Raw genomic sequence first — 11,364 nt, forward strand, 5'->3', positions numbered from 1 at the left:
TGTGCTACGTGGGATGCTGCCTCAGCGTGGCTTGATGAGCAGTGCCATGTCTGCACCCAGGATCCTAACTGGTGAAACCCTGGGCCACTGAAGGAGAGTGCGCGAACTTAACCAGTTGGTCACGGGGCTGGCCCTGCCTCTTTTCCCATCTTGAACTTTTCAGGTTCAGTCTAGGGGCTGAAAAGTCACCCTACCCACCTCTAGTTGGCCTCTGCCTAGACTTGTTTAATCTCCACATCCCTCATCTTTTGTCCTCCCTCTCCATTCCCTCCTAACCCAAAGAAGCAATTAGAAGAAAAAAACATAAATAACAAAAGGTGATTTCATCATCACTACCATCCTCTTCTCAAAAACAAAGACAAAACAAAATTTTGGTCTCCTATGATGGAGTACCTAGAACTACCAAGTGGATGAACACAGAATATTTAGCCTATGCTCTCTGAGCCCTTCCTTTGGAATTCTGAGAGACTGTGTACTTAGGAGCATGAGTCACGGGCCTGGTTATTGACACAAATATGCCCCCTGCTGGTAAAATTGGGGCAACAGAACTTTCCTTCTCAGAAGTCTAATTCTAGCCCGCCTTCCAGTGCCTTTTCTTCTCTCAATCCACCCTGATGCACTTTCTCTCCTTCTTCCTTCTTCCCTCTCCCATCGCACCTTCACCTCCAGCCATTGATTTCCTTTCATTTAATTCCTAGCGACCAGTTAACATGGTTGCTTTCTTCCTCCAGGGAGCTAGAAAATACTGATGGCAAAAGGCTCAGAGGGCCTTTCTGACTTCTCTTTGTTCTATAAGCTGAGGACTTGCCTGGGAAATATGGAGCAGGTGATGAGAAAGGGGAGAATCTGAACGGAGAATGTGGGAAGAGGGAACCAAAGGGAGTGGTGGAGGTGGTTAAATTGGAGCTGGACAGAATTGGTAGAGAAAAGACCAGGTGGTAAAGGGCAAAAGGATGAAAAATAAGAGGTCAGGAATGGAGAGGGAGATCAGGAATCAGGAGATCAGAGAAATGGGTTAGAGAAGATCAAGATTTGGGTATGAAACTAAAAGAGATGACAGCAACAGAAGGTATGGGTCATAAGTTTATTCTTGTGCACAAACCAAAGTACTGTGACTCACACCCAATATGCCAAAGGAAATTATCAATTTCCAGATCAAGCAGCAAATGTGACTGGTAGAAGTCATGGTGAGAGGGGAGTCCATGCCCCTCCAGGATCAGAGATCAGGACCTGAAGCTGGAAAGGAACAAAAGCTAGAGTTTGAGGTATGGGGTAGGACTGAAAAGAGATTTTGGCTCTGGGTGTTTCCTTGCCCTTTCCCAGGTAGTCATGACAAGCTGCAGAAGACAATGGGACAGGCTCAAAGGAGGCAGCACAGATACAAAATGTTCTTTCAACACTCAGCACACACTCTCACATCCCTCCACCATCATCCCCCTTCACTCTAACAAATACATTCTTCTCCCTCAACTTTTTCCCCAATCCCCCTTTTGTACATGGTTAGTTTCTTGTTACCCAACTTTACTCTCTGCCAACACTGCACTCTCCCTCACTATGCTCCTCTCTGGGGCTCAGTGAATTTCATTCGTTTCTGTTCTGCTCCTAGTTTCTATCTCACTTTCCACACCATGGCTCTTTTCTCCCTCCTTTGTGTCTTAAGTTCATAAGGCAATGAAGTCAATGATTTCTCCATTCTCAGAGGAAGTTTTCTTTCTTTTTTTTCACTTCCTGGATGCTTTGTTGCTCAGCATGGGCCTCTCAAGTTGCTAACTTTCTGAAATCCTGAGGAATAGAATTCTCAGTTCTATTCCTGGTCTAGCTGATATAACTCAGCCTAAACAAACTGCCCTAGCCCTTCAAGTCTTCTCATACTTTATGAGTTTCACAAAATGCTGTACACTTACTACAGATGCTGGTCTTTAACTCTAGTGCATCTCTTTCTTCCACTAGACTCCATGTGAGGATATCTGTCCTTCCTTTCATCAGCAAAAGGGTAAAACCCCAACTGGGTCTTTATTTAGACCTCTCTTCTTACTCATGCCTCAAACAGAAGAGCAAATCTGTGTGTACACACACACACTTGCACATACACACATGCACACATACATGCCTAGGTATATGCCAGCCAAGCTTGGGAAAGAAGAGTGAGGAATAGCAAATGACTAAGTGCAAGAAGAGGTCAATTCAGTCCCTTTGTTGCCTGCCTGGTGGAGAGCTTCTTGCTTGAAGTCTCAGTGGTATCTGCTCTGTGTGCTTCTCATTGAATGTTAAAATGAGGCCCACGGAGAAAAGCTCAAAGTAGAGAAATAGAGACAAGTGGAGGAGTATGGGTGAGAGACCTAGAGATAAAAACAGAGAGCCAGGCAAGGAACACAGAGACAAAGAGAAGCACAGACAGCAACGCAGGGATAGTATGTTGGAAAGCAGCAGGGAGGTTGGGAGTGAGGAGGAAGCTGGTGGATGGGGCACCAACTCCAAAACTATGGAAAAGGGAATTTAACCTCCAGATACCTGAAAGAGGGAGTGGGATGGGTAGGAGAATCAACTTTAGGAACTGGATGTTCCACCTCTCCTTGGTCCTGGGAGCTGTGCCCTGCTCAGTGGTGGCCTGCCCCAGGCCTCCACACATGAGCCTGCAATCCGGTTCTGGTGGCTGAGAACCGAGGCCTGGCTACCTGGAAGCCACAGGAGCTGGAGGAGGCCCCAAGACCCCTGGGAGACTCTGGAGGAGGGGCTGGGCTAAGCACAGGGGTTGAGGCCAGATCTGCCCTCCAGATAGGCTCATCCAATGTAGTGGCTGCTCGGGGAGCAAGCACAGTGGGGGCCAGGAGCTCTGCAGTGGGCTGGGGCGCTGGAGTGGAAAATCGGCGGATCTCCTGGACTCTGGCAGTTTTAGGGGGCCCTGAGGAGGTGGGGCCAGGAGTCTGGGGAATCTCATCAAAACAGAACATGGCAGTTTTAAGTTGATAGGGCTGGTGCCGCATGAAATCCAAAGCCTTGATACCCTGCTTGGGGGTTGCCCGGGGCCCCTGGGATTGGGCCTTATTAGGGAGTGTTCGGGCAGCTTGGGGGAAAAAGGGTGAGAGCAGTGGGTTATAAGCAATAGGAGGTGGGGCACGGATGTTGGGTGAATATTTCCAGGAAGGGGGCAGTGAGGGAGTAGGAGAAGGGCTTCTGGGCCGAGGGCCAGGGCCAGGGCCAAGGCCAGGACTAGGTGTAGCTTCCACCACATACCTGTCCGCTCGGCTCTGCCGCTTAGCAAACAGCTCCCCACCCCTGCCCTGAAGCCTTGGTGGTTCAGGGATTCCAGGCGAAGGGGCCGCCCCATTCACCAGCCCATCAAGGTACCCTCGAGATGGGGGCTTAGGAGCCACTGGGGGTGGAGTCTTGAGCGTCATAGGGGGTGGGGTCTTGGGAGGCATTGGAGGCGGGGTTTTAGGTGTCACAAGAGGCGGCGTCTTGTAACTCCTGCCCCCTGGTGGCTGCATGAAGTTGCAGGCTTCAGCACCGAGGCTCAGAGCATCCTCCTCTGGACCAGATTCAGCACCCCCAGCTCGGGGTTTTTCATCCAGATTCTGCACCAACGATAGTAGCTCGGGGTTGGGCGAGTTCTTCGTCTCCTCATTTCCTGGCCGGAACATCTGCTTCCGGGTCCCCCGACGCCGGGCCTCCTGGAGGATGCCGGTGCGGACAGCTGGCACAGAGATGCGCTGCTCCCGAGCACTGGGGGGCTCAGGGGCCGCGGAGCCTGGGGCGGGCGCCTCTGGGCGCGCAGCGGATCGCAGAGGCGCCGATAGGAAAATAGAAGCGGTGGAGGTCTTGGCAGCTCCGCTAGGGGAAGCGAGGGACTCTGGGGCTTCGCCTGGCGTAACAGGACGGTTAGGGGCTGGGATGTACAGGGAGCTGGTGGCCGTCACGGGGCCCGAGGGGCGTGGGGTACTAAGGGAAGCGGAGGCTGGCACATGGCTGGGAACCCCTAAGGTGAAGCTGGGCAGAGGGGTGGGCCCCTGCGGAGAGGACAAGAAAGGCGGTGGAGCGAGGCTGAGGCCTCCCAGGCTTTCATTTGCCCTCTTAGGGGCTAAGGGCCGGAAAATAACTGAGGTGGTACCTGGCCGCTGTCCTTGTAAGCCCGGAGTAAAGGGCCTGGCTGACCGGTTGAAGATGCTTGGAGCTGGGGTAGAGGCTCCACTGCCTGGGAGGAAGGGTCTAGGGCTGGCTGCAGGGGCTGGCGAAAGGCTGGATGGGAGCACAGCCGCCTCCGGCGGAGCACTTTGGGCCCGAGGTGGTGACTGCAGGCCTTGCCCGTTGAGCATGGCTGCTGGACCATCCCGGGCTACCTCCTGGGTGCTGGAGGCTGTGCGCTGGCGCTGCTGTTCAAAGAGCTGGACCCCTCTCCCAGAGGCCTCACTCAACTGCCCTCCCAGCCCTGGGCCCTGACCCTCTGCTGCGCCTGAGCCTGGCCTGGCCAGCTCCATGTCCAGATAGGGGCTGTCCCAATCCAACTGGTTGGTGAGGCTTCTGGCATCGGAGAAGACCTCCTCGTCCAGCTCAGACTCACTAGTTGGAGGGATGCCATCCTCCTCCTCCTCCTCAGCGCCTGTCCTAGCTGCAGCCCCAAAGCTCACTAGGGTGTATTTCTTGGCTCTCTGCCGACGTTTCTTAAACATAAGCACCCCCTTGGAGTGGGGGTTGGGGGCTGCGGTTAGCAGGGATGCAATCGTCCGGCATTTGGTCTTGGCCTCCTTCACACTCTTCTCTTGGAGGCTCTCTGCCCGTTGCAGTTCTGAGGAGGCCAGGAGGAAAAATGGTCAGTGAGCCTCTTCTAGTATTATTCAACCCCAGCCAGCTCCCTCAGGCCTCCCACCCCTGGTTTTTTCATTGACCTTACCCACACGGTCTCCTGCCTGTGGCAAAGTCCTCTAACTTAGGGGCAGAGTGGAAGGTGAAAGGTGAAACCAAGGACAGTTGAAGAGAAAACAGAGTGTAGTTGGCTGCCCTGACGCCACGCTGACTACAGCTCTCCTCCTATCCTCTCTTCCCTCTACTCTGCTCCTATTTCCCAGAGACGTGTTCTTACCCACACCAAATAATTCCTCCCCTGCCTCCCTCCATTCTTGGCTGGCAATGTGTGGTTGGGGTTGAGGTGGTGGGTCACTTCTCGTGGCAGGCAGGGACATGAAGCAGGTCCCAGGGAGAGAAGAGATGAGAAGGGACAATTTTCTCCCACCACAGAGACCATGTTAGGGGGCTTCTCAGAAAGTTTGGGGCTTATTCCCTCTTCTCACCCCTTATCCTTTATGATAAGGATACAAAGGATCCATAGCAGTGAGGGTCTTCATTCACTATTCCACCCCCATTATGCAGTCCACATCATATATATTCATAGAAATAACTCCCATCACACATCATTTCAACAAGAATATGGGTTGTGGGCATATTTTTTCTATGTACTTTTCTCTCTCATTCCTATATAACCTAGCTTATATACACCCTAGTTCACATACATGCATGTAAATACACATGTGCCTACATAAAAACACACATAGAGTCAAATACATTCACACATATGCATACTCTTATACACATATGGCCTACACATATGGCCCTTCTTCCCAGGGTTCCCCCTGCAAAGACCCTGTTGTTAATAGTTTGAACAAAAATTTAGTGCCAATACTGGACTTCCAACCACCAGGGCACTCCTCTGTGCCTCACACCCCTGCTACTCACAGCCAGGGAGAGCTTCAGATCGGAGATGCAGGAAAAGCCAGAGTGCTGCTCTCTAAGGCAACCCTCAGTATCATTAGGATACCTCAAGATCACCAGCTAAATATATTCTCCTTTTCCCCAAGCTGGGGGGTGGGACTATAGAGGGCTTTGTGGGGGTCAGAGATGTCCCCTCTTTTCCAAACCTTCTAGGTAGAGAGCTTGGGCAGCCATTACCAGGCAGGCACACAAGGAATATGTACTAAGGGGAGCCAGGGCACGGCTTCCCATGCCATGCAGGGCCTGGGAGGTGGGACCAGGAAATGGGAGAGGCAGCCCTGCTGCTAGGGCCCTGCCATGGACACAAATACTCTCTGATCAATGATCCCCATGATCCCCTTCTGAAAAATTATTGAAATTCCATCTACTTTCCACTCAAGATACCAAACTCCTTTCTAATTAGGGCTCTCATTCCACCCATCCCAACATTTATACCACAGACTAATACTGTGGACCAGAGATAGGCACTGGAGTCAGAGTTCCATTCAGATTTTTGGATCTTGGGAGCGTTTTCACCCCACTGAAGTTCACTTTCCTCATCTGTAAATGAGGATGATAATGGCTACCTCATAAGGTTGCTATGAAGATTAAGTGAGATAATGTAGGTAAATTTAGCATTTAACAGCAGCCCTAAGGCTCACTGTGAGTAACAATTACTATCAAAGCTTTCTTTAGACTAGCTCACATGTACACAGACACTTTCTTGTTCACACATATCTTCTCCCACGGACTCCCACATACATCCCTGCATGTATTTATGGATTGTTCACATTTCTGTCTCTCACATACACTCTTCCCATGAGTTTTCTACAGCTCATGTGGTCACAAACCCCTTCGACATGTGGCCATAGCATCAGCCTATTCTGAGAAAAAGGCAGTGAAATTCTCTTGAGAAGAGAAGAGGAAGGCAAAAAGGAGGAGGGGATGACAGAGTAAGAATTTTCCCAAAGACCTCCCTTCCTAAACTGTTGATGTATTCCCCTCCATTCTAGATCCCAGAACTCTGCTGACTATGGGAGGTCTGTACCTGCATAGAACTGGTCCTGGAGCTCAGGAAACGGGCCTGGGACTTTGTCGCAGCTGGCTTGGCTGAGGGACTCTTGGCTGATGGGCTCAAAGGTCTCCATGCCGAGAAAGGCAGTGTAGGCTGGAGCAGGACCAGCTTGAGCCACCCCCCATGCCTTTTAAAGCCCCTTTGTCTTATCCCCAGAGCTGGCAGCTGAATGAGCTCACTGTGCTATTTTTGGGGCCTGACCCCCTGCCTTCTCTTGGCTGCCCTACAAGCCCTGGTGTGATGGACATGGGCACCTGCCTACCCTCCCCCCACCCCAACCCACTGGACAATGAGGTCTGCTTGGCTAAAAATATCCCTGAGCCACTAACTACAGTCTCACCCCGCATGATGGGAAGGGAGAGAATGCTAAAATGAGAATTGGGGATAAGCATGGGATCCTGGACATGCATCTGGAATTTGTGGGATATTGGACACTCTCAGCGATGTCAGACCCTAAACTGTTATGTCCTTAGCCTCTATTCCAGACTTAGAGACACAAAATTCTATGGATCAGGAATCAGAATGGTGGAAGGGAGGAATAAGAGATGAGAACTAAAGGGATAATCCTGAGATTTCCAAGGTGACATGAAAGGTATCTCGGGGAGGGGCATGGAAGGCATAGGACAGGGAGAAAGTTCACTCTTAGCCATTGTTCTGTAGCTCACATCAAAAATAGCAAAGAGCCTGAGATAAGTGGAACTGGCCTTTTCTGCCCAGGCCTACATTCTTGCCTGAGATAAGGAGCCAAAGATCCCTCCCTCTACCATTTCCTAGGGATCTCATGACTATCCCATAGCCTCCCAGTCCCCAGGAATCCTAACGGAACTTACAGTGTCAAAGGTATCTCTGATGCCATGCCTGCAATTAACACTGAAGAGCCCCTGTAAGCACTGCCCTGCTTCCAAATACTTCCCTGCCCCATGTCTGCACTCCGCCCTCACTTCGTCTGACATCCACAAAATCATAGCAACAACAATAAGCAAACCCTTCATCGATTCATATCCCTTTCCAACTTCCCTACTTACCCTGTTCCTGGGTTGGGTTGAACCACCTGTACCTTTTTGCCACACTGGTTCAAACAGCAAAAATAATGGGGACCATGAGAATAATTATTTTCCCCTCCTACTCATCACTCTTCTCCACTTGTCACCAAGACTATATCCAAGGGAAGCATAAGGTATGGTTATGGAGGGGTATATTTAGGGCTCAGATTGAAGGATCCTGGCTAGGGAAAAAGGGTTCAGGCACTCACTGGCTTCTTTGGCCTTCTGGGTGTAGGTGGTAGTAAGATCTTCTGCCACTGGGTGGGGAACAGGCCCCACCATAGGGATGAGATGAGGGCCAGGCCGGAGGGAGCCATGGGGCAACAGCAGGGCCTCTGCTGGGGGTGGCTGAAGGGTTGCCCCGTCCTCCCAAGATGGGGAGCTCACACGGCTGTCAACCTGGCTGGGAGGGCCAGGGACAGCCGGCACTGGCTCTGCAGGGCTGTCAGACAGGTAGACCTCATCAGGTGGGGCTCCTGGAGGCGTAGGCTTCATGGGGCCTCGGCGGCGGGGTCGGCGGGGCTTCTCCTGGGTGGCAGGGCCATCAGCATCGCTGTCTGTCTCTCCATAGTAAGCTTCACTGTCAGGAGGTGAGAGGAGCCTCCCAGGCTGAAGAGGCTGGGGAACTGGAGCACCGGGGGGCTCAGGACTCAGCGGAGATAAGGGCGACAGCACCTGAAGCTCACCAGGTGATGGAGATCGCACAAGCCCTTCATCCTCTACCCTGGATAGGAAAGATGACAGAACTTGAGAGATAGGGTGGATGACTGACACCTAGAGAGATCTGGAGGGGATAGGAGGAGGAGGTAAGGGAAGAGAGGGAACTGGCACATAGGTGGAATGGATGGGCTGGGAAGAGCAGATATCTGAAGACAAATTGGGAGGCAAATGTGCTTGGAGGGCTGTGAGTGGAAATGGGTTTAGAGGGAGATGTGATGATAAGGAGACAGGCAAGGGGTGAAGTAGGCCCACATACTCAAATGTCCACTCGATATCCACATCCCTTAATTGCAGATACATTCAAGCCCTTTGGGATGCCTATACTAACATCTACACTCCAGAACAAACATACAAGCAGAAATGGGTACTTGTTAGTTGCTGAAGCTAGGCCAGTGAGACATAGAGTTGAGACAGGCAATGGGAGCCCTAGACTAGGGGAACAGGAGTAGGGTGGGATGGGAGGGCTCCATACCGTCGCACAGTGAGGACAAGCTGATTCCCTGATGCATCAATGAGGCTCATGGCACTGGCATGAGAGAGGCTGGTACAGGAGACACCATTGATGGCCAAAAGCTGGTCCCTCTCTCGGAGTCCTGCTCTGCCAGCCTGGCTCCGTCTTCGGATCTGAGAAGATGACAGAGGAGAGATTATAGGTGAGGGAGGGCTCTAAGGGAGAATAGATAGAAGGGAGTTAGGACAGGAAGGACCCATGTGTGGAGGGGATTTTACTTTGCAGAGTAAGAAAGGGTAGGGAGGAGCTGCAGTTAAGGGGGCCTATCTAGAGGGAAGAAGGTGCAACTGGAGGAAGTAATACATCACATGAGGGGAGGTAGGGTAATCACCGAATGAAAGAGGTTTGAGGAAAACTGCAGGGGGGAGGTGCTAGAAATGTGCTTATAGCCCCTCAAGATTTTCCTCTAAGGGCAATATCTATACTAGCCAAGAGTTCTCTTCTAGGCCTTGGAATTCCAGGCATCATTATCTACACAGTCAAGATTTTAGAACAGTATTCCAGATTGGAGGGAGTCCAGCAGATTCTGGGAGATTGTGATTGTGTGTGTATATGTGTTCCATGTGTGCACATACATATGTTAAAGTAATAATAACAGTGGTGGCTATCATTTATTGAGTTCCTACTAAATTTTAGGCATGGTGCTAAGCACTCTACATGTATTACTGCATTTAATCCTTAGAATGGGTCTATGAAGTAGGTACTATTATTACCCACATTTTACAATTGAGAAAATTAAGCCTATATGGTGAAACCAAAAGGGTAACAACTTCATTTGACAGGCTGGATCTTGCCATAACCCTCTTAGCACCTAAAAAAGTCTTGCCTAGTGAGAGGAAGGATCTGGCATAAGGAAAGGAGCACTGAAGCCATGGGCAGGGCAGGACTGAGCTGAGCTGGGCTGCATGAGACAGCCTCAGTTCATCACATATCAGTTTAGTTAGAAAGAAATTAGAACCTTCCCTACATTCCTGGAGTTTGGAGTAAAGGACTCAGGAGAGCAAAGACTGGATGGCCAGAACTGGGCCTCTGCTACTATGGTGCTGCAGGGAACCGAGGCAGAGTCTTACTTTTTCTTTGCTCCCAGAAAGCAGGAATTTTTTAATAGCCCCTCACAAGAAGCCAGTGCTCAGACACTACTCCCTCCACCAGACTTGAGCATGCTTCCCTGCCCACCTACCCACCCCGACGCTCTTCTTCATAGCCTCCCGCTTCTCCCACATAGGCCACCACATTCCACTTCCCAGGTTCCCTTGAGTTCCCCTTTCCCTCAACCTCAATATATGGGCTCTCCCTTACCTTGGACACCTGTAATGGTTTCCTCTGCTCGGCCCCCCCCTGAAGTCGGAAGCCCCAGGGGGCTCCCCCTGACAGAGTGACCAGCACCTCCTCCTCAGCACCCATCGCTCAGCTTGGCCTATGGCCCTTGGAGTTTGGACAGTGTCCCAGGGAGAGAAGTCGAGGTGCTGGTACCTCGTCCGGCCTGTCTGTCTGGTTGTCCTGCTCCTGCTGCCCCAGGCCTTCCCCGCCACACCACACACCACAGGCAGGCAGCTTGGCCCTGGGATCAGTACAGTCCAGCACACGTGTCCTGTCAATCGAAGCTGTGCTCAAAATAGTTTCCGGCTGTACTCCCTTCCCTCCCCCAGCCGTATTACTCCCAGAACTAATTATAGTAAAAACTTTTGCCCTCCCCTGTTCCCCATTCTCCTGCACGGGTCCTTTATTCAGGACTCAGAGTACTAGCTCTCTGGGCTCTATAACTGATGTACACCCTTTCAGGGACTGTGCCTTCCCTGATAGGATCGTTTTCCAGGTGATTCTAATGAGCACTCTGCGTTAATTGAAAGCCACTGGCATAGCATAACAGCTGACACATAGCACTCAATAAATGTTTGAATAGCAAATAAATGGATATTTAGATACTCTCTTCTCTGATGAGGTAAAGTAACTATCTGAAGTCACATAGCTAATAAATGATGGAACAAGAATCTGACTGAAATCCGAAGTATTTTTTTTGACTATATCATACACCAAGGCAAACAGCATTTAGCACTTAGCAGAGCAGCTATTCCTGGAAACTCTTGATAATTACAGTTGCAGCACCATAATGTTATGTTTTATAATAGAAAGAGATCTCTTAACATAGGGCACATTCATGTATTGGAAACCAAAAATAAGTAGATATTTTATTAACACGGCTTGGCATGTTTATGCACACCTATCTCTATCCACCTTTCCATCACCCTATGTATTGTAAGAAGTAATTTAAT

At 50.7% G+C, this 11,364-nt stretch overlaps 1 protein-coding gene across 3 annotated transcripts; it reads right to left on the bottom strand.

The window, feature by feature from the left end:
- Window positions 1–1,070: 1,070 nt before the first annotated feature.
- SYNPO2L (synaptopodin 2 like) lies at window positions 1,071–10,715 on the bottom strand. Of its 3 annotated transcripts, none has more exons than XM_070566041.1 (4): window positions 10,391–10,715; window positions 9,053–9,204; window positions 8,070–8,584; window positions 1,071–4,783 (listed from the first exon to the last, which is right to left on the bottom strand). In XM_070566041.1, exons 1-4 carry the CDS (start codon window positions 10,493–10,495, stop codon window positions 2,598–2,600), a joined length of 2,958 nt encoding a protein of 985 aa, XP_070422142.1. In that variant the 5' UTR covers window positions 10,496–10,715; the 3' UTR covers window positions 1,071–2,597. The 3 variants fall into 3 exon arrangements, with proteins under 3 accessions (XP_070422142.1, XP_070422143.1, XP_070422146.1); XM_070566042.1 differs by having other exon boundaries at window positions 6,791–8,584; window positions 10,391–10,663; XM_070566045.1 differs by having other exon boundaries at window positions 6,791–8,584; window positions 10,565–10,660.
- Window positions 10,716–11,364: the final 649 nt, after the last annotated feature.

Source organism: Equus przewalskii, chromosome 1, assembly GCF_037783145.1.
Source record: "Equus przewalskii isolate Varuska chromosome 1, EquPr2, whole genome shotgun sequence".
NCBI classification, from domain to species: Eukaryota; Metazoa; Chordata; class Mammalia; order Perissodactyla; family Equidae; genus Equus; species Equus przewalskii.

What these genes read in the sequence shown, in the direction of transcription:
- SYNPO2L (XM_070566041.1), bottom strand. Translation starts at nt 10,495, where the DNA reads ATGGGTGCTGAGGAGGAGGTGCTGGTCACTCTGTCAGGGGGAGCCCCC. An exon ending in AACCATTACAGGTGTCCAAG is followed by an intron (nt 9,205 to 10,390) that starts GTAAGGGAGAGC and finishes TCATCTTCTCAG; the next exon opens with ATCCGAAGACGGAGCCAGGC. An exon ending in CCAGAAGGCCAAAGAAGCCA is followed by an intron (nt 4,784 to 8,069) that starts GTGAGTGCCTGA and finishes TGGCCTCCTCAG; the next exon opens with AACTGCAACGGGCAGAGAGC.